The sequence below is a fragment of the Pongo abelii genome, chromosome 20 (assembly GCF_028885655.2).
Source record: "Pongo abelii isolate AG06213 chromosome 20, NHGRI_mPonAbe1-v2.0_pri, whole genome shotgun sequence".
NCBI classification, from domain to species: Eukaryota; Metazoa; Chordata; class Mammalia; order Primates; family Hominidae; genus Pongo; species Pongo abelii.
In genome coordinates, this window is record NC_072005.2 from 18689356 (window position 1) to 18710978 (window position 21623).

The 21623-nt window shown below is 55.4% G+C and overlaps 1 protein-coding gene across 1 annotated transcript in view; it reads right to left on the minus strand.

Annotated features, from left to right (window-relative positions):
- Positions 1-21623, minus strand: part of ELL (elongation factor for RNA polymerase II) — an 82588-nt gene that overhangs the window by 20277 nt on the left and 40688 nt on the right. The window contains exons 2-4 of the mRNA XM_024238198.3: positions 12522-12569; positions 2707-2828; positions 2321-2484 (exon numbers count right to left, since the gene is read on the minus strand). Coding sequence (XP_024093966.1) covers positions 2321-2484; positions 2707-2828; positions 12522-12569 — 334 coding nt within the window. The remainder of the gene's footprint in view (positions 1-2320; positions 2485-2706; positions 2829-12521; positions 12570-21623) is intronic.

A 21623-nucleotide genomic window follows, 5' to 3' on the forward strand; every position in this document is an offset into this window, starting at 1 on the left:
AACAACATCACTCTGATCTTATCTCTCAAAATCTGATCTGTCAAATTAACCCAGAAAGCCTTGCTTTCAGAATACCCAGGGCCAGCGCTCACACCTCTGGGGTCTGTTCAGTGGGGTCCTGACAGCAGGGCTGGACTCACCCGTTATAGGGCCAGGCTGATTGACAGGGAGGAGGAGCAACCTGAGGGGGGCACTGTGAGACAGAGGAACACGCACATTCACATCTTTTTTTTTTTTTTTTTTTTTGAGACAGAGTCTCACTCTGTTGCCCAGGCTGGAGTGCAATGGCGCAATCTCAGCTCACTGCAACCGCCGCCTTCCAGGTTCAGGTGATTCTCTTGCCTCAGCCTCCGGAGTAGCTGGGACTCCAGGCGCACGCCACCACACCTGGCTAATTTTTGTATTTTTAGTAGAGATGGGGTTTCACCATATTGGCCAGGCTGGTCTCGAACTCCTGACCTCGTGATCTCCCTGCCTCGGCCTCTCAAAGTGCTGAGATTACAGGTGTGAACCACTGCACCCGGCCACATTCACACCTTAACAGACAGCGTCCCCTACCAGAACATAAACTGTTTCAAAAACTCTCACTGGGCCAGGGGCGGTGGCTCACACCTGTACTACCAGCACCTTGGGAGGCTGAGGCGGGTAGATCACGAGGTCAGGAGATAGAGACCGTCCCAGCTAACATGGTGAAACCCCGTCTCTACTAAAAATACAAAGAAAAAAAAAAAAAATTAGCCGGGCGTGGTGACGGGCACCTGTAGTCCCAGCTACTCGGGAGGCTGAGGCAGGAGAATGGCGTCAACCCGGGAGGCGGAGGTTGCAGTGAGCCGAGATTGCGCCACTGCACTCCAGCCTGGGCAACAGAGACTCCATCTCAAAAAAAAAAAAAAAACCCTCACTGTACCCAAAGTGGTGTGCTAAGATACATTTCTGATCAAGTTTTTGGCTGAAGGACCCACAGATTTATTAACATGTATATGGGGCCAGGTGCACTGACTCATGCCTGTAATCCCAGCATTGTGGGAGGCCCAGGTGAAAGGATCATTTGAGCCCAGGAGTCAGAGACCAGCCTGGGCAACATAGCGAGGCTCTGTCTCTACAAAAAATCTAAAAGTTAGCCATGTGTGTGGTGGCACACACCTGTGGTCCCAGGTACTCTGGAGGCTGAGGTAGGATCACTTGAGCCCAGGAGTTTGAGGCTGCAGTGAGCTATGATTGTGCCACCGCACTCCAGCCTGAGTGACAGAGAAAGGTCCTGTCTTTAAAAAAAGAAAAAACAAAAAACAAAACACGTGTACAGCTGTCTCTTCAACTATTCTCCCCACAGCAGCCCTGTGCTTGGGGCTTACAGCCCAGGGCCTCAACATCATGGACAACCCGGGCTCCCTGGCCATACAACACATCTATCCGGGCTCAGTGTTGACCGAGAGGACCAACCCCTGCACCCACATCTGGGGTTTCATTCAGAGGGAACCTCTCTGCTCAGCAAAGGGAAATCACGTGCTTTCTTCAGAAGGAGGAGAGAGAGAGGAATTGAAATGCCCCCGCCTTTTCTTAAAGATAAAACTCAAAAAGCCATCAAGGCTGTCGTCTGCTCTGAGCCATCTCCCTCCTCCCTGAAGCCCAGCACCCTACTCCCGCCATAATGAGTTCCCATGACTCCTGGAGCTCTGCCTGGACTAAGAGGCGGGGTGCTGCAGCTCTGTAAACAAACAGCACTTTGCTTCCCACTGTCAAGGCCTGCTGGCTTCTCAACTGCTGAAACCGTTTCCAAGTCGATGCTGAGCAGCCAGAGCTTTCCCGCAGTGCTGGGTCACTGGCAACAGGGCCTGTGAGGCTCATTTCCTGCCTGTTGCCGGCTGTGGTGGTATTGGGCAGGAGCTGGCTGGTCAGGTGAGGGTGGGGGCAGCCTCCAGAGACAGACATGGGCCTTGCCCTAGGCTGCATGCCCATCTTCGGGGAGCCTGTTGGTCTCCCTGACAGGTGAAGGTCCCCAAGGCTGCAGCCTGAAAGCAGGGACCACCAACTCACAGCTCCTGGAGTTCTCAGGCCCCTTTGTCCACCTCAGGCTTCACAAGGCAGCAGCTGCCACAACCTAACCCCCTACCCCTCACATAGCCCCCAGGCCCATGTGGCCATACCTCTCTTCCCAACCCAGACTCTGGTCCAGGCACGTCCTGCTCAGGGACCGACTCCTCGGTTGACCCATCATTTCTGTGCAGGGCACAGCCAGTGCCCAGCCTGGACGGGCCCCAAATGCCTCCCGACACTGGCAGCTGCCCGGCCGCCCTACAGCCCTGCCAAACCCGCTGCTCACCCAGATAGCGGCCTCCAGCCTTGATGACAATGGCACTTCGGCTCCGCGTCTCCTCCTCTGCCTGGGCCATACTCTGCCGCGCCTTCTGGTAGGAGTCGTCGGTGGCACACACCGTGATCTTGTCCTGTATGCTGCCCAGGCAGTCCAAGTGGACGTCCCCATGACTGCAAGACAAGGCCAGGAGCTGGGGTCAGCAGCTGGGACAATGCAGGGAGGATCCGTTGAGGGCCCAAGCCCACAGCCCGCCACCTGGCCTGGAAAACAGGCTCTGTCAGCACCGTCTCAGGCAACACGGTTTCAATGGGGGCACATCTCAACCCTGGGCCAGAGGTGGCAGGGTGACCTCAAGAGCCGGCGGGGTGCTCTGGGGTGGGGCGGCGCCTCACCTGGAGACATACTGCTGGATGCAGTCGAAGCTGCCCTGGGGGTTGTCGCGGCCGATGTTGGAGAGGTAGAAGGAGAACGTCCGCGCCTCTGCGGGGCAGTCGGGCTGGGGGATGGAGATGTGCTGCATGGAGGGGGAGGGGGTGTCACCGGGAGGTCCTTGGCAGGACGGGCCCCCAGCCTGCATCTCCTGCACGAGTCCCCACAGTACAACCCTCACAATGGGAATGTGCTGGCCTCTTTGCCTAAAACACACCCCTGCTCTTCTGCCAGTGACGGGACAGGCAGCCCGTCCTCAGCAACACACACTGCATAGAGAGGGGACTCAGGCACCTATGAGGGTGGGCATGGGGCCAGGAGCCGTTTTCAGCAGCAACAGCACTGCTGTCTGAGGACAGTGCTCAGCACCTGCCCAGATGCAGGGCCCCCACCCCAATCGTGTGACCCCTGGAAAGTGGCTTGTCTGGACCATGACCCACTTTCCCCACCACCAAATGGACAGACCTGGCCTGGGACACCCTATGAGGTAAAATGCAACAAGAGGGGCTTGGGCAGCCACCCGCAACTCTGGCGCCCCTCCTTGGCGACCCCCTCTCAGCATCCCCCCACAAAGGACATGGACTCCACGTGAGTCTCCATTTGCTGCAGCTGTGAATCAGGTAGGCTTGTGTCCCAGGGGCTCACAGATCAGAAGCACTGGCCCTCGACAAGCCTGTCATGGGTCACACCAGCCTGACTTCGGCTGTGCCCCTGCAACCCAGATGGGCAAAGCTCCAGCCCTGCCTGGGAGGACGGATGGCCAGGGGCAGGCAGGCGGATGGACAGACTGCGCTGGTCCTGGCCAGGCTCAGTGCAGGGTGGCATCGCATCAGAGGCCATTGCATTCCAGGCTGACCCCAGACCCTCTGTCAACAGAGGTGGCCCTTCCTAAACTAATGCCTGGGCTTTGGCATGAGCTCCTCACAGTTAGACTGACACATGAAGGGCGCTCAAATAGTCCATAAGGAGGGGACAACATGGGGGAAGCCCTCAGGTCTTGTCCCCTGGCTGCAGCACCCCCTTGGCACCCAAGCCCCGTCTCCTCCTCTTTGACAACATGAGCGTGGGAGAGACTGTGGCTGAATCTCCTGCCCCCTCGCCCCTGCCGAGCTGCCTCATACGCAAAGCCATGGGAGGCTTTGCCTGCCTGTGCCTCACCCGTGAGACAGAGGACGGGGCTCCTGCCACCAGGCACGTGGAGGAGCACCAATCCCCGTCCCTGCTGTGTGACCTTGGCTGGGACTTGTCCCCTGGGGTAGTGTTTGGACCCACAAGGGAAGCCATGGCTGCACCCAGCCCAGTGCCAGTCCCTGGACAAGAACAGTTCCTAGGTTCAGCCACTTCGGGCAGGAAGAGTCTGGTCTGGGCTTGCAGGCAGTCCCTGTACCAGCCAGTCTGCCCAACCTGCTGACCCTTCTCCAGAGGCCCATCCTGCCCCTCCCCCAGGCTGAACACTGCCCCAGGAGAAAAGCCGTCCCATCTGCTGGGGTCTGCCCAGCATCCCCTCTCAGCCTCCAACATGTCCCCCTAAGGCAGGCGCCCTTGTCCCTGTCATGCTGATACAGAAACGCAAGCTGAGGGGTCAGGGCCCAAAGAGTGTGCTGGTGGATAGCGAGGCCAAAGTTCATTGTGGGCCCACCACGCCAGGTCACGCCTGAACACAAACACACATCTCTATCATGGTCAGAGAAGGCAGAAGTGACCTGCACTCAGCATCGGAGATATCACACACATATAGCCTCTGATGATTCTCCCTCGGGCAGAGAAACCCTCCCCACACCCCCACCACACAACCACACACACACACACACACACAAACACAACCCCTCCACACACAATCTCCCCACACACAACCCCCAACCACACAATCCCCCCCACACACAAACACAACCCCTCCACACACAATCTCCCCACACACAACCCACACACAACCACACAACCATACACACACAATACCCCACACACAGCGCCACACATACAACCTCCCCCGCGACAGCACCACACACACAACCTCCCCCACACACAACCCACACAGACAACCCACACATGCACAACCCCCCCACACAGCCACACACAAACCCCTCCACACACAAAGCCCTACACACAACCACACAAACACAATCCACACACAACCACACACACAGACATATACAACCCCCACACAGCCACACAAACACAACCCACACACAACCACACACACAACCACAACCCACACAAACACGACCCCCATACACACAAACACAATCCAAACACACAGAAACACAACCTCCCACACACAAACACAACCACACACCCCCTGAAGCCTCTGCCAGAGCCATGTGGGTGACCCTGGCCATCCAGATCTGTCCTGCTCCGATGCCACTGAGGTGTTTTTTCACCCAACACACACAGGTGCCACCCTGCCCTGCCTGCACCTCCCTTCCCAGATGTGACGTTTATTCTCATTCATACAAGTAACTGGAAACACGCTGCTGGGATGAGGGAAGCTCAAGTTTCTCAGAGGCTCTGTGGTGGCCAGGTGCACAGGTGACATGGTGACCCAGAATGAGCCAGCCAGGGAAGCTGGGGACCACACGTCCAGGGAAACCAAAAGGAGTAGCTGTGGGAACCTGAGCCCCGCCTGGGTGGCTCTCCCGCCCTCCTCTGTCATCTCTTTAACCCCCACTGACCCTGTGGTCCTGGCCTGAGGCCCAAGGTGCCAGTGGCTCCCACCCCACAGTGACTGAGGGCTGGGCACCCTCACGTGCAGCCCTGTCCCAGGAAAACCCCAGCTCCACCCAGGTGGGCAGGACTCATTCTGTCACCCTGGCTTCAGAGGAGATGCCACTCAGCAGAGAGCTGGCAGTAAGACCGGGCCACTGCCAGCTGGAGAGGTGAGGAATCTGACACGGCAAGGCCCACCCCCTATGCCTCCATGGGAGGGTCTGGGCACCAACTGTGGCCAGGGGCAGCTGTACACCCAGTCAGCACTGACAGGGCCCCTGCCTGAGCCTGCCCAGCAACCTTGCTTCTCTGTGGGTAGGGGCTTCACAGTGGCCCTTCACCCTGCTTGGATTTTTTCCACACAGGCGTAGACATCTGCCCCCCAAACTCCATCCTAGAAGCAGGGGCCAGGTGCAGAGCCCAGGGCCAGGTGTGCAGCTGTGGCGGGGAGTAGGGGCTGCATGAAGCTGGGTGACACAGGCCTCAAAGCTGATGCTCGGGAGAGTGTTGTGCTGCTGGCGACAAGGGGAAGACACACAGAGGGCATGGCGGTTGGCGTCCTTCAGGATGCGGGGGTGAGAAGGTGGGGAGAGTGTTAGGAAAGGTTTCCCGGAGCCAGACACCAAGGTTCTCACAGGCCCTGCCTCCCCTAGCACATGCAGCGCTATGGAGCCCTCTGATTAATGGGCTGTTTTGCTGCTGGTTAATGGTTACCAGCCCGGGACAGTGGGGAAGCCAGCAGGATGGGAGCAGCCCACGAATGCGGCCATTTTCTCTGCACTAGCCAAGAGCTTGCCCAGGTTCTGGGACAAGGTTTGAAACGCAGCCCCTGCTGGGCCTTCTGAACGGGGTCTTGGTTGCTCCTTGGGGGCTGCTCATGGGCCCAGTGACACATGTACCAGTGGGCTGCCATGGGGCCCTCAGATGGCCCACGCACAGCAGGTCTGGGTATGTCTGAGGTCAGCCGCAGCTCCAGGTTATGGGGGGTGGGGAGGAGTTGCCATAAACCTAAGCACTAGTCCACGCTCACAGACACAGAGTCCAGGCCACAGGGGCTCATCCCAGGCGGTTCCGCAGGGCCCAAAGGCCTGCTGCCCTTCCTGCTGACCTGACCATGGCCACGAGGGGGCGTTGCTTCCACCACCACTCAAGTCCCTGCCAGAGTCCGTTCATCTCTTCCCTTTGAAATCCATCCCAAATTGGGGCCTGCTGCACTCCCCACCTGACCCCCTAAAATCTGCACGGCCTCTTTTACAGTGCAGGTGGGGAGGAAGAGGGTTCTGAAGAGACATATTAAGTTGGGGTAGGGGGTGCAGAGCAAAATGGTTGAGAAAAACGAGGAAAAATACTCGCTATTCTGGGCAGTTAAAAAAAAAAGATAAGGATCGGGGGTCCAGGGGTTCATGCCTGGAATCTCAACATTTTGGAAGGCCAAGGCAGGCAGATCGCTTGGGTCCAGAAGTTCAAGGCCAGCCTGGGCAACACAGTGAGACCCTGTCTCTACAAAAATAAAAAAAAAATTAACTGGGCATGGTGGCGCACGCTTGTAGTCCCAGCTACTCAGGAGGCTTGAGCCTGGGAGGTCATGGCTGCAGTAAGCCGTGATTGTACCACAGCAGTCTAGCCTGGGAGACAGAGCATCTCTAAAACAAAAACAGAAATAAGAACATGAGTAGGTGGCCCCAGGTGCTATCTATACAACACACACAGGAGCCTAAATAATGGACTGACCAGGTTCTCTCTGGCCTGGGAGGTTTTCAGGCCAGAAATTTTTTTTTTTGAGACGAAGTCTCACTGTGTCACCCAGGCTGGAGTACAGTGGCGTGATCTCGGCTCACTGCAAGCTCCGTCTCCCGGGTTCACGCCATTCTCCTGCCTCAGCCTCCCGAGTAGCTGGGACTACAGGTGCCCGCCACCACGCCTGGCTAATTTTTTGTATTTTTAGTAGAGACGGGGTTTCACCGTGTCAGCCAGGATGGTCTCGATCTCCTTACCTTGTGATCCGCCCACCTCGTCCTCCCAAAGTGCTGGGATTACAGGCGTGAGCCACCGTGCCCGGCCTCAGCAATGTTTTCTACATTACTTTTATTTCCCACAGAACTCTCAGAATAAAATATATTGTTCTTTGTAAAGAGAGTCATGACCCAGTGGCTGAATACAACCTCTAGCGGGGAGGCAGCCCCTTTGGCCTAGTGGGAGCCTCACCTCCTCAGCCCCAAGCCAAGGGCACTTTCTAAGTACCTGCTTCCACTCCAAAAGCCACGCACACCATGGCCAGCTGGAGAAGAGCCATGTGCGGTGCCCACCTAGGGTCCCTGACTGCTCAGCCTCGGCATGGATGGCTCCCAATTTAGGCATTTTTAGATTGTTTCTAAATTGTCTGTCACAAACAACACAGCAACATGCACTCCGTGTGGCTAAATCTTTGAGCACATTACAATGATTACTCCTAAGGAATCGATTCCTAGCTGCCAAGACACTGCTGTGTCTTTGCTTGGTAGAGACAAGCCCTGCCAAACCTCCTTCTAGAAACTGCCATACAGGGCCGGGCGCATTGGCTCACACCTGTAATCCCAGCACTTTGGGAGGCCGAGGTGGGCGGATCACGAGGTCAGGAGATCAAGACCATCCTGGCTAACATGGTGAAACCCCGTCTCTACTAAAAATACAAAAAATTAGCCGGTCGTGGTGGCGAGCGCCTGTAGTCCCAGCTACTCGGGAGGCTGAGGCAGGAGAATGGCGTGAACCCGGGAGGTGGAGCTTGCAGTGAGCCGAGATAGTGCCACTGCACTCTGGCCTGGGCGAAAGAGCGAGACTCCGTCTAAAAAAAAAAAAAAAAAGAAAGAAACTGCCATACAGGTCCTGCCTCGGCGCACAGAAGTCTTGACACCTGGAACATCCCTGGACACCAACTGCTCCTTTCCTTTTTCTTTTTTTTTAGATGGAGTCTCACTCTGCTGCCCAGGCTGGTGTGCAGTGGCACGACCTTGGGTCACTGCAACCTCCGCCTCCTCCCAGGTTCAAGCGATTTTCCTGCCTCAGGGTCCCAAGTAGCTGGAATTCCAGGTGCACACCACCACACCTGGCTAAATTTTTTGTATTTTTAGTAGAGATAGGATTTCACCATGTTGGCCAGGCTGGTCTTGAACTCCTGACCTCAGGTGATCCACCTGCCTCAGCCTCCCAAAGTGTTAGGATTACAGGCTAGAGCCACCGCACCTGGTCCTAATTTTTGTATTTTTAGTGGAGACAGGGTTTCACCATGTTATCCAGGCCAGTCTTGAACTCCGGTGACCTCAGATGATCCGCCCACCTCAGACTCCCAAAGTATTGGGATCACAAGCGTGAGCCATCACGCCCAGCCCCCCTCTTTTTTTTTAATCATCACCTGGGACTTTGCTGGAGTTCATGGCTGGGGCCAGCAAGGTGTGGGTTTCTTCTCCCCTTTGGAGTCTACTGGCCTCTCTAAGGTTAAATCCTAGGAGGAATCCCCAGACCACGGAGACCCAGGTCAGACCCATTCTGGGTCTGGGAAAGGGCAGAGGCTCTAGACACAAGCGTGGACAAGGGAAATGCCATGAAGCCAAGAACGCTGCTCTGGGGCAGGACACACCACAGCAGGCCCAGCTTTCTCAGGGAATCAGCAAATGCCATGAAGCGACTCTGACGAATCTGCCTGCACAGGGGAAGGGAGAGGTGCACCTGGCCATCATGAGGGCACTTGTTGCACAGGCAGGGAGGTGGCTGGGCGAGATCAGACCCCCACCCCAGAAGCACGTAGGCCGAGACCCTACGCTGGCCACGGTGCACCACATAAGAGGAGAGGTGCATGAGGGGCTGAGCTCGTTCCGTGCTGCAGGAAGGATACTGCTTCTCCTGACCTCAAGTTCAACCTACAGATGCCCTTGAGGTGGACAAGGAAGGTGATGAACAGAGGGAGAAACATGGCCAAGGTCCCTAAGTCACAAAGTCTCCAGCTCGAGTCCAGTGGGCCCGTGGGGAATGGGTCCCTGCATCCCACACAGGACCTTGAACATCGAATCAGCATGTGTACCTGATGACAAGCTAAGAGTAGTCCCTCCAGCCCCAAGACCCAGACAGTGAACCAACCGCAGGAGCTTGGCCGATGCTGGCTGACTGGATCCATGAAGGAACACCCTCCAGGGGGCATTCCAACAACGATGAGCCCAGTGCAGGCTCTGTGGCAGGCTGCCGGCAGCATGGCCCAGGACTAAGAGCCCCAAAGCTAACAGCCCACTAAAGTGAAGCAGCTGGCCAGGCTCGGTGGCTCCCGCCTGTAATCCCAGCACTTTGGGAGGCTGAGGTGGGTGGATCACCTAAGGTCAGGAGTTCGAGACCAGCCTGGCCAACATGGCAAAACCGTCTCTAGAAGGAGCTTAGTTAGCCCTGTAGCCACCCCAGGTCTCTCTCAGTGACTTGGGCCCCCGCTATACATGTTCTCAGGCTCCAAGTCAAGGCACATGGCATGCTGCACGCAAGGACACCACTGTGTGCTTCGGCCATGGCCAGGCTGCATTGTGTCATCTGACAGGCTCGCTGAGATGGGGGTTGGGGATGAGGGGCCCCCCCACTGCTCAGGTTGGGGTGGAGGGGCATGGGTGGTCAGGCAGCAGCGGAAGGCACAGAGTGACTGCTGTAGGACACCAGAGGGCACTGTGGGGCTGCTCTGGCAGCAAGCCCAGGCCAGCCCGCCCCTGCCCCCAACCTCTGACCCCTGACAGAATGTCCTGGGGAAGGTAAAAAGGAGATGGCCAAAGGGTGACCACAAGACCCAACTGGGGCTGATGGAAGTGTGGGGTTGTGTCCACTGGCTAGGCTGCAGCCCCTGGGGATTCATTATTCCATGACATCCCATCTAGGGGTGCCCTGGAGGTACTCTGTGGACATGGTTACCATCCACAACCCAGATACTGAAAGCAAGTAAAGGAGATGACCCTCAACGGTCTGGGTGGTCCCATCGAATCAGCCCAAGGCCTTAAGAGGGAAACTGGGGTTTGGCAGGAGGAGGAAGAAACTCTGCCTGAGGACTGCTCCATCAGCTCCTACTGGGGGTCTGCAGCCAGCTCTGAGGGTTACAGACTCCCCAGCCCACAGTCGTCTGAGCCCACTGCTTGCAATGCATCTTTTTATCAGCACACACAGACACACGTCTCCTAGAGGCTCCACGTCTCTGCGGAACCCTGGGCTACACCTGGAAGCCCACGGATCATCATGTCCATATCCCCACACCCAGCTGTGCAGAGCTCTCAGGCTGTGGACAGAAACTGATTTAGGTACAACATGGTAACTCTAAAAGAAAAAAAAAAAGTTGGGTGCAGTGGCTCATACCTGTAATTCTAGCACTTTGGGAGGCCAAGGTGGGAGGATCATTTGAGCCCAGAAGTTCAAGACCAGCCTGGACAACATAATGAGACTCCGTCTTTAGAAAAATAAAAATAAAATTTGCCTAGCATGGTGGTGTACACCAGTAGTCCCAACTACTTGAGAAGTTGAGGTGGGAGGATCCCTTGAGCCCAAGAGTTCAAAGCTGAAGTAAGCTATGATTGTGTCACTGCACTCCAGCCTCGGCAACAGAGAGACTCATCTCTTAAAAAACAAAACAAGGCCAGGCATGGTGGCTCACCTGTAATCCCAGCACTTTGGGAGGCTGCAGCAGGCGGATCACCTGAGGTCAGGAGTTTGAGACCAGCCTGGCCAACATGCTGAAACCCTATCTCTACTAAAAGTACAAAAATTAGCCAGGCATGGTGGCAGGCGTCTGTAATCTCAGCTACTTGGGAGGCTGAGGCAGGAGAATTACTTGAATCCAGGAGGCCAAAGTTGCAGTGAGCCGAGATTGCGCCACTGCACTCCAGCCTAGATGCAGGGGAACCTGCAATAAAGGCTAGAAGAAAAATCAAACCATTCTAAGTCATATTGGGTGGGTTGGGGGAGACGAAGAGTCCTAAAACAGGGGGTCAAGGAAGGTAGACGACTCACCCTTTCTCTCATTCCCTGATTTTTCTATAAGATGGTCATTTAGAAGAAAACATATTTCAAAAAAAATGAGGGTGCTGAGTTTCTATGAACCTCTCTCCCAACCAAAATCCAGACAAATGTCCATGGTCCTTGTGTGCCCTAATGCAGCAGTCCCCTACCTTTTTGGCACCAGGGACTGGTTTCATGGAAGACAATTTTTCTTTTTCTTTTTTTTTTTTTTTTGAGACAGAGTTTCGCTATTGTTGCCATTGTAGTGCAATGGCGCGATCTCGGCTCACTGCAACCTCCACCTCCCAGGTTCAAGCAATTCTCCTGCCTCAGCCTCCTGAGCAGCTAAGATTATAGGCATGCGCCACCACGCCCAGCTAATTTTGTATTTTTAGTAGAGACGGGTTTCTCTATGTTGGTCAGGCTGGTCTCAAACTCTAGATCTGTCAGGTGATCTGCCCACCTCGGCCTCCCAAAGTCCTGGGATTATAGCCATGAGCCACCACACCCAGCCAGAAGACAATTTTTCTATGGATGGTGGAAGGGGGATGGGGAGCCATAGGGGAGGATGGTTTCGGGCTGAAACTGATCCACCTCAGATCAGGCATTAGATTCTCATAAGGAGCACGCAACCTAGATCCCTGGCATGTACAGTTCACAATAGGGTTTGCGCTCCTGCAAGAATCTAATAACATGCTCAGCTGACAGGAGGCAGAGCTCAGGTGGTCGTGCTTACTCACCCACAGCTCACCTCCTGCTGTGTGGGCAGCTCCTAACCAGTCCAGGGCTGGGGGTTGGGGGCCCCTGCCCTATCAGACTGGAAGCCAGGTACACATCGCTGCATGAAGGGGGCCACTGGGAGAGGAGAGCCACCCATTGCCCAGGCAGCCTGTGATGTGCACCAGACACGTCCTGGTGTGGCCCCAGCCAAGGGACTATCCTGGGGGCCTAGAACCCAGCCTTGCGTGGTGGCAGACAGGGCCCAAACACTGCCATGAGCTGCTGCTGTACCCAGCGAGCAAGGACAGACCTGAGACTATACCAGTCCCAAGATTCCAAATATGAATGATTTAAGACAAAAACTCACCCCTTGGCTTCCTTGAAATCGGATAGACGGCCTCAGTGAAACAGAATCCTACAAAAAAAAAAAAAAAAGGTGAGGGGAACGTCAATAAAGACACTGGGAAACCCAAAGACTCCCTCCCCAGGTATGGAAGGAGCAGGGTGAAGATGGTGTTCTCAGGAGAGAGAAAAGGAAATGCACACACTCTGAAAATTATAGGCAAGGTCACCGGAGCAGGGTTTTAGAAGGATCAGTAGGAGTTCCTCAGATGGACAGAGGGCTGGGGACACATGACAGGTAAGAATGGGGCCTCCAGACACAGGCAACAGGCTGGTGGCAGGCCCAGGATGCAGGGGCGGGGAGTGTGCCATCCTTGGAAGCCACTGCCAGCCTGTGAATCCACCGGGAGAGAAGGGCAAGGCTCAAGGTGCTCACAGCCCTGCCAGGAAAAAGCAGAGACAGGTCAGGGTTGACCCTGGATCATGACTCTCCCAAGGACCCATACAGGCAAAAGCAGCCCCCCTCCACTCTCACAGCCCCAGTTGATCCCCTGAAACCACCAACCAGGCTAAGTCCTGTCTCACAAACACTGGCTTTTAACAACCAGGTGGGTGAGCACTGTCTATCAGAGCAGGTGCGGTGGGGCCACCCTGGAGCCTGAGGTGGGAGCCTGAGGCCTGCACAGCTCCACCACATGGCCCTGGGGCAGCCACATGGCTTCTGGGCAGCTGGTCACTGAGCTTGGAGCAGTGGAATTTCCAAGGAAAAAATATATAAAAGAGCTCAAAATAAATACTGACGCTTCAGCTATTCAGAGACCAGCCTTCTGGCAGTATCTGAGAAAGAACTGGGATCCAGAGGAGGACTGCACCTCTGCATCTTCTTCCCTCTTCCCAACCTGAGGCCCTAAGCATAGATCTCAGTGTCCCAGATGCTACCCCACAGCGTAGCCCTGGCTGGTCACCATGATTCTCGGTCCCCAAACCCACCCCTGCACCACCTGGCCCCACTGCCCCACTCAGGTCCAGCTCACTGAGATGCCCTCCCACCCAGGCCTTCCTCCTGTCCTCATAGTACCCAGTCCTGGGCTCCATCTCCACTGCTCAAGTCTCACTCCCTCCCACCCTGGTCTGCCCATAGCTCTCCCCAGAGGGCAAAGCACTACTTGAGTCTGGAGAGGCCTGTCAGAAGACCCGGGGTAAGTGGAGCAGCTCCACACCTGGGACAGTATCAGAGACAACACCTACCCCATGGGTCAGCCCAGGGTCCGCCCTCTGGAGCCACTCAGCACCGTTCCAGGACTCCAGCTTGAGGTGCCACAGGGCCCTCCAACTGCTCGCAACCAGTGCCCATCAGCTGGGCACGACAGGAGCTGCTAGGAGAAGCGGAAGCCGCCTGGGACGTGAGAGATGGCTGGCCTCTCAGCACCTGCTCCATGTGTGCCCTGAGCCATGGGTCTGCTTGGCCAGTTTAGACCACGCAGCCATATACATATGACACGCATAGTGCCCAGAGTGGGAGGCACCGAGTGCCTCACTTTGGTCTACCAGGAGCCCCCTTCTTTGCCAAGACTCTCCAAGGATTTTGCCAAGACTCCCCAAGGATTCTGCTGTTTAGGGGAGAATAGAGGGATGGTGCCCCTGCACTCTAATACCACCCAGGCCGTGATGCCCCAGAAACTGCCCCATGCTTCTCAAGTACGCCACCCCTCAACAAGTACACGGGCCCACTCCACAGCGAGCATGATTCACGGTGCAAGCCACCACTGTCCACGGTGCAACAAATCCATGGCCCACTCCCTTGTCCTGCTCCAAGACCAGGAAACAGTTGCTGCAGTCAAAAGGGCCACTGTACTGCTGTGACAAGGGGGGCTTGTCTAGAGCAGCTCAGGAAGGGCTGGCCCTGTACCCCAAAACACAACTCAACCACCAGCCTGTGCTGCTACTGCAGAGAACAGGGGACCTCGGCCTGGCTGGGACCTTGGGGAAGCAGCACCTGAGTGACCTTTGCTTCGAATTTGGTTAAACAGGCCAGGTGCGGTGGTTCACGCCTGTAATCCCAGCACTTTGGGAGGCCGAGGTGGGTGGATCACTTGACGTCAGGAGTTCAAGACCAGTCTGGCCAACATGGTGAAACCCCCGTCTCTACTAAAAATACAAAAATTAGCTGGGCATGGCAGTGGGCGCCTGTAATCCCAACTACTCCGGAGGCTGAGGCAGGAGAATCACTTCAACCCAGGAAGTGGAGGTTGCAATGAGCTGAGATTGCACCACTGCACTCCAGCCTGGGCAACAGAGTGAGATCCTGTCTCAACAACAGCAACAAAAAAGAATTTGGTTAAACACAGACATGAAAAAGAGACCTACAGGGACCAATTAAGGTGTGAAAAGACACCGGATGCCATTACTCATCAAGGAAATGCAAACTGTAACCATAGTGACCTAGATTGATAGCCATAAAATATTTTAAAAAATAAAAAAAAACATAACCACACTGAGATAGCTCTGTACCCATCAGAGCAGCTAATCTAAAAGAGGCTGACAAGAGCAAGTGTTGGCGAGGACCCAGAACCTCTGCCGTCGTGGGCGGGAATGAACAAGGCTCAGCCACTGTGGAAGCCACCTGGCAGTTTTCTAAAAGGTTAAACAAAGGGTTAAACACACTCAGCAATTCCACTCCCGGGTATACACCCACAAAAACACACTTCCGTACAAAAACTTATACCTGAACATTTATAGCAGAATTATTTAGAGTATCCAAAAAGCGGCAGTAGCCCAAATGTCCGTCAACTGGTGGAGAGAGAATCAAATGATGGAATACGGAGGACCATGCCAAGTGAAAGAAGGCTGCACGTCATGCCACAGGCTGTATGACTCCATTTCTATAAATCCCCAGGAAAGGCAAAACCGAAGAGACAGAAAGCCGACCAGTGGGGTGTCCAGGGCTGGAGGTGGGAGTTGGGAGTGGCTGCAGCCGGGCGAGGATAGAGGGTCAAAACTCACAAGATGGGACGTTTAACAGGATGTTCGCTACACCTTCCCGACTGCCCTTGAGCTCACAGGGGTCGTCTTTGTTGACTCAGGGCACAGGAGCAACGTCCTCTGACACACACACGGCGAGTTCTGGAACAGGCGGAGGAGAGTCCTGTCCGTTAACCATTTTCAATGCACGAGTGAAAGGGAACTGGCGTAAGACACAAGAACCACACGGAGCAAAGGAAGCACCAAGGCAGAATGGCCCGGCCCACCCCACTCAGGGAGCCCCCACAAACTCACGGCACCAGTCCTCACGGGCCCAGGGAGCACGCGACCAAGGCCAGGTGGGAAGGGTGTTCTGGAGGAGGGAGCAGCAGGGGACTGGAGCAGGGACTCAGTGCAGCGGCTGCAGAGAGCAGGTGGGGCCCGTCTCTCACGGTGCAAACCTCTGCAGAGGGGTCGGCCCGGGGCTAACACAAGCACCCTGTCTAAGGTCCATGCGAGGCCTCTGCATGTGCAGCTGTGAGCCAGGGCCGAGGGCTCAGAAAACAGTGATGATGCTGAGGCCAGTTAGGGTGACAAGGGACAGGAACCAGTTAGGGTGCACAACGCCCCGAGGAACTGTGCCAGGGCAACCCCAGCTGTGCAAGGCTGAGGGTGACAGGCCTTGAACACACTGGCCCTCCCACCCACCCCGTGGCTCCACGCTCCCTGTGGGCCACGCCATCCAGTGAGGCATTTAACCAGGTTCTGGTAGCTGACTGTCAGGCGGGTCACCTGCAAGACTCCTTTCTTGCTAAGTTGCTTATCCCCCAAGGGTATGGAGAACAAGACTTCATGCCTCAGAGGAGAAGGGCTGAGGGGCCACAGAGCCAGCCTTTCTCTATGATGCCAGGAGGGCTAACCTCAAGTGCCTGTCCCCACGAGAGGTGGCCATCATAATGGCCGGGCTCCCAGCCACTCTGGCTCACACTGTATCCCCACCCTCCAGCAGGAGACCAGGCCCTTGTTAACAATGGAGCAATTCACTCCTAACATCACGCACGCATGAGGGTGACAGACACAGGACACATCCAGCCATTAACAGACATGGGCACTAAGGCTAACTCCCGTTTAAATCATGGCCAGCCCTGTGCAGACCATTGGGCAGGGACACACCTCATAAGAACGCCACGTGGCATCTACAAGCAGAACCCTACAGACACGTGAAGCAGCGGGAAAACGAGACCCCTAAGCCGGGGGAAAATGAGTCAGCACAAAGACGTGGGAAGCACAGAGATGCCGACTGAACAGACAGGGGCTTTGGGATGGCTACTGTGAACTTGGAATGCTCCATGCCTAAAGGAAAACAGCTGAAGAGGAAGACGTACAGGTATCGTGAGAGAGCCACGAGGGGCTTCTGGAGCTGAGACACGGAGGATCGGAATGAAACGGCCACTAGGTGGAAGTCATAGCAGGCACCACAGAAGAAAAGGGCAGCGAACTTGAAGACAAAGCCACAGGAGCCACCTAGATGAATCCCACAGAAAGAAGCCTACAGGAAACAAACACCACCTCGGTGACCTGCAGACAACAGCAGGGGATCGCACGTGCAAGTAACTGGAGTCCTGAGGGCAGGCAGGGGGTCTGAGAAAAGAGTGGCCAGAGATTCTCAAATGTAACAAATGCTATAAAATCCACAGACCCAAGAAGCCTTGTCAGCCCCCAGCAGGAAAACTACCAGGTCGTGGCGTATCATGAGCAAATCAGCACAGCCACAACAGTCGCCCCAAGTGCCGAGGTGCCGGCACTGCACATCAGGAGCCAGCCCCGAGACTGGGAGGGCATCTTCAAAGTGCTGAGGGAGAAACACCGCCAGATCACAATTCCATGCCCAGTGAAAAGAGAAAGGGAAATAAAGATTCGCTCAAACAAACGCTGAGAGAATCTTCTGTCAGCAGCTGGCCTGCACTGTGAGGAAGGTTCTAGAAGTTCTTCAGAAGGAGGGAGAGTGACCCTAGATGGACCTGTGGATTTGCAGAGGATGATGCAGGCACAGTGAGCATGCATGAATAGAAAAGGCTTTTTTCTCATGATGCTTCTGCAAAAGATCATTCAAGGCATAAATTACAGTAGTGAGGCTGGGGTTTTGAATGTCGGGTGCTAAATAGATGGTGATGAGAACACAAGGACGGGGTGGGGGGGATGAGAAAAAACACAGAAAGCAGCTGGGGTACAGCGCCCTGACAAGCCAATCAAGGGCCCAGGAGGTGAGTGTCGGCTGCAAACAGGCAGAGCCAGCTAGGTCCCTTCATGGTGGAACCAGCTGTCACCCTCTGTGCTCACCAGCCTGGCCTGGTGGGGACGCCTGACAGTGCGTGGCCCGCCGCACCCTCTTCTGGCTGCTCCCTCCAGAGCCGACACGCATGGTGTCATGGCCGAACCCTTGTCTGGGGGGCCAAGCGCCTCGTTACCTCATCTATGCAGCAGGACAGAGGGTCGGGAACAGACCGTGGCACAGGTGATTTCCCTGCTGCCTTAGAAGATTTGGGGTTGGCCTCAGGCTGCCTTAATTAAGTAACGGGGTAACTCAGTAGCACATGACACCTGCAGGGTGCTGCCCATCTCACACCCAAGAACACCCGGCAGGGGAGAGCCATGCCTCAGGCCACCGCCTGCCCAGTCTCTGTAGACCCTCTGAGGGGTCGTCACCGCCACTGCAGGGTCAGAGGTGACAACCTTCCCTGGGCCCCACACGGGCTGACAAGTCCTCTCAGGCCCTCAAGTGGCAGAAATCCATCTTTCATTACCCAGCATGAGGTATGGAACTGGGAGCTTCTGAGATACAAAGTCACCCCCGCTGCTGTACTTCAGGCCAGGGCCCCAGGTGGGAGTTGGGGAGTCTGGTAGGGCCGCCACAGCTGGCCTGACACAGTCAGCAGGTCAGCTGGGTCTTCAAGGCTGGGCAGGCAGGCACTGAGCTGTGCCGAGGCTGGTGCTCCCCAGACCCAACTGGACTTCAGACCCTGACTCAGAGAATAGACCTCAACACAGCAGGGCAGTGATGCCTGCACTCTGCGGTCACTTGGCCTGGGTGCCCACTGGGGCTGCTGAACACAGACTGGGAGACTCCTGCAGGCGGCTCCCCCTCAATGAGGACACTCCCATAAAGACAGCAATGTCTTTGGGAGAAGGGTCGAGGGTGCAGAGCCTGGGAGGCGGCGAGAGCCCTCAATGCTGAGACAGAGGAAAGGGTGAGGAGGAACCTCTCCAGGGCCAGAATCCCCTGATCCTCTCCTCTCCAGCAAAGAGCACTTCCGGGGATGAAGCAACAGGAAGTGGCTTACGAAATCCACCTCCAGGCCGAGTGACCAGTTTACAGGAAGTGTGGTGGGTGAATCTTCCCCAGGGCACGAGGCAACGTCTGGAGCCATTTCTGGTCCTCACCACTGGGGGCGGGGACAGTCCCCACCATCTGGCTCGGGGGAGGCCAGGGATGCTGCTCAGCACACTGCAGGCAACACAGAAACTCCTGCCCCAAATGTCAAGCAGTGCAGGGGCCGAGAAGCCCTGGGCTGACCCTGCCACGGGAAGCGACCATCAGAGCAGAAAGCAGAAAAATCTATGGGAAAAAAGACCTGCTCCCTTCAACAAATATAAAATATAAATGGAAAAGTTACGGGTGAATAAGAAGATATCCATGATTGTTGGCCGGGCACGGTAGCTCACGCCTGTAATCCCAGCATTTTGGGAGGCTGAGGCAGGTAGACTGCTTGAGGTCAGGAGTTCAAGACCAGCCTGACCAACATGGTGAAACCCCATCTCTACTAAAAATACAAAAATTAGCCAGGCATGATGGCATACGCCTATAATCCTAGCTACTCATGAGCCTGAGGCAGGAGAACTGCTTGAACCCGGGAGGCGGAAGTTGCAGTGAGCTGAGATCATGCCACTGCACTCCAGCCTGGGCGACAGAGTGAGACTCCATCTCAAAAAAAAAAAAAAAAAAATCTAGGATTGTTTTAAAAACTCTCCAGCAAAGAGAAAAACTAGGGAGAGGGTACAGTGAAGAGATGAGACACACAGACAGATGGACGGGGCCCAATCTGGCCAGGTCCCAGGACACCTGCTACCAGCCTGGGGACAACGAGGCCCAAGGCAGCAGGTGCCAAGGCTGCCCCAAAGACACACGACCCTTCCCACCACCCTCCAGAAGCACCCACTCAGCAGAAGTGCCCACTCTCCCCAGGCAGCACGTTCTCCCTGCTGTCTACTGGGCAAGGCCTGCCACCCCACCCCCGATGCAGGAAATGACAGAAAGGAATGCATCTGTTCCTTCTTCAGAAGTCCATCTTGCTGACTCTCCCAAGCACCAGTGTCAGCACACACGTCCTCATCTTACAGAGCTGGGTCACCCTGCCAAGCCACGGCGTGTGGTCCAGCAGAGGGAAGGTGAAGTCCCGGGAAGAGCCCTGGACGGTGGCCTCCCCACAACAGGCCCCCCCTTTCCAGTAAAGCACAAATGATTGGGAAACGCTATTCAGGAATCCTCCCTGAGACTTCCTGGCAGGACTGGAGCAGGACACTGAGGCCATGGAGAGTTTAGACAGTGACTGAGTGGGGCTGTCTCCGTAACTGCAAAACAAAGGAAGATCTGCCCAGTGGGCTTGGTTGGCTCAGGGACGAGCTAGGGAACTTGGACAGACACACTGTGGACCTCACTGGTTCCAGCCTAGGAAGCCAGGTGGCCACGGTCAGGGCAGAGCAGGGGGCAGGACCCACGGCAGCTCCTCTGCCAGCCTGCGAGGACAGGTGGTGTGTTCAGCAGGCTGGGTGGGCCTGTAAGAGCAGGAAAGGGACTCCAACTGGCTACAAGCTAAGTGTAATTCAGTGGCCGGCACAGCAAGCATTTTTTTTTTTTTCTTTCTTTCTTTTTGGAGATAGGCTCTCACTCTGTCACCCAGGCTGGAGTGCGGTGGTGTGAACACACTCACTGCAGCCTCGACCTTCTAGGCTCAGGTGATCCTCCTGCCTCAGCTCCCGAGTAGCTGGGACCACAGGCACACACCAACACACCTGGCTAATTTTTCTATTTTCTGTAGAGATAGGGTTTTGCCATGTTGCCCAAGCTGGACTTGAACTCCTGGGTTCAAGCAACTCGACAGACTCAGCCTCCCAAAGTGCCAGGATTACAGGTGTGAGCCACCGCACCCAGCCCACAGCAGATATTTCTATCTGCATTCACGAAGGTGCATAGAAAGCTTATGGGAAACGGTTTTTCAGAAATCTTGTAGACAAAAATATGCAGATTGCCCAAAACTGTGGCCTCCACACGCTCCACGCACCTTGCTTGCTTTTCCCGGGAGAGCACGCTGAGCAGGCCACCTTCCTTTCTGCCCAGTTTCCCGCGTCCCCACTTGGAGACTGACCCTCCCGGCACCCTCAGCAATACTGGATCTGTGTTTTTGTCCCTATGGTTTTGCCTTTCCAGAAAGTCTTATCAATGGAATCACACAAGATGAGTTTCCCGTGGTCCTTGCAACAAATGAGCACAAACTTGTGGCTTAAAACAACGGAAATTGGTTCTCTCATGGACTGGGGGCCAGAAGTCTGAAATCCAAGTGTCAGCAGGCTTCCTCCTTTTGGGGGCTCTAGAGGAGGACCTTTCCTGGCCTCTTCACCTGCTGCAGGCTCAGGCACTCCCTGGCTTGTGGCTGCATCACCCTAATCTCTGCCCACTGGGGTCATGCAGCCTTCAAGTCCTCTTCTGTCTGCATCAAATCTGTCCCTCTCTTACCAGGACACTTGTGATGACAAACAGGGACCACCCAGATAATGCAGGGTAACCTCCCCATCTCAAGATCCTTAACTTAATCTCATCTGCAAAGTCCCTTTTTCCACAGAAGGTTACACTCACAGGTTCCTGGAATCTGCTGTGGCCATGATTCAGCCAACCACCTACTCAGCATGATGCCTTTGAGATCCATCCTGTGTTTTGCCCCGCTGTATAAATATGCCACCTTCCCGTGCATCCATTTGCTGGATGAAGGACACAGGTTGTTTCCAGTCTGGAGAATTAATGAATCAAGCAGCTATAAATACTCATGGACAGGTTTTTCTGTGGACGTGTTTTCATTTCACTTGGTGAACACCCAGGAGCCTGACTGCTGGA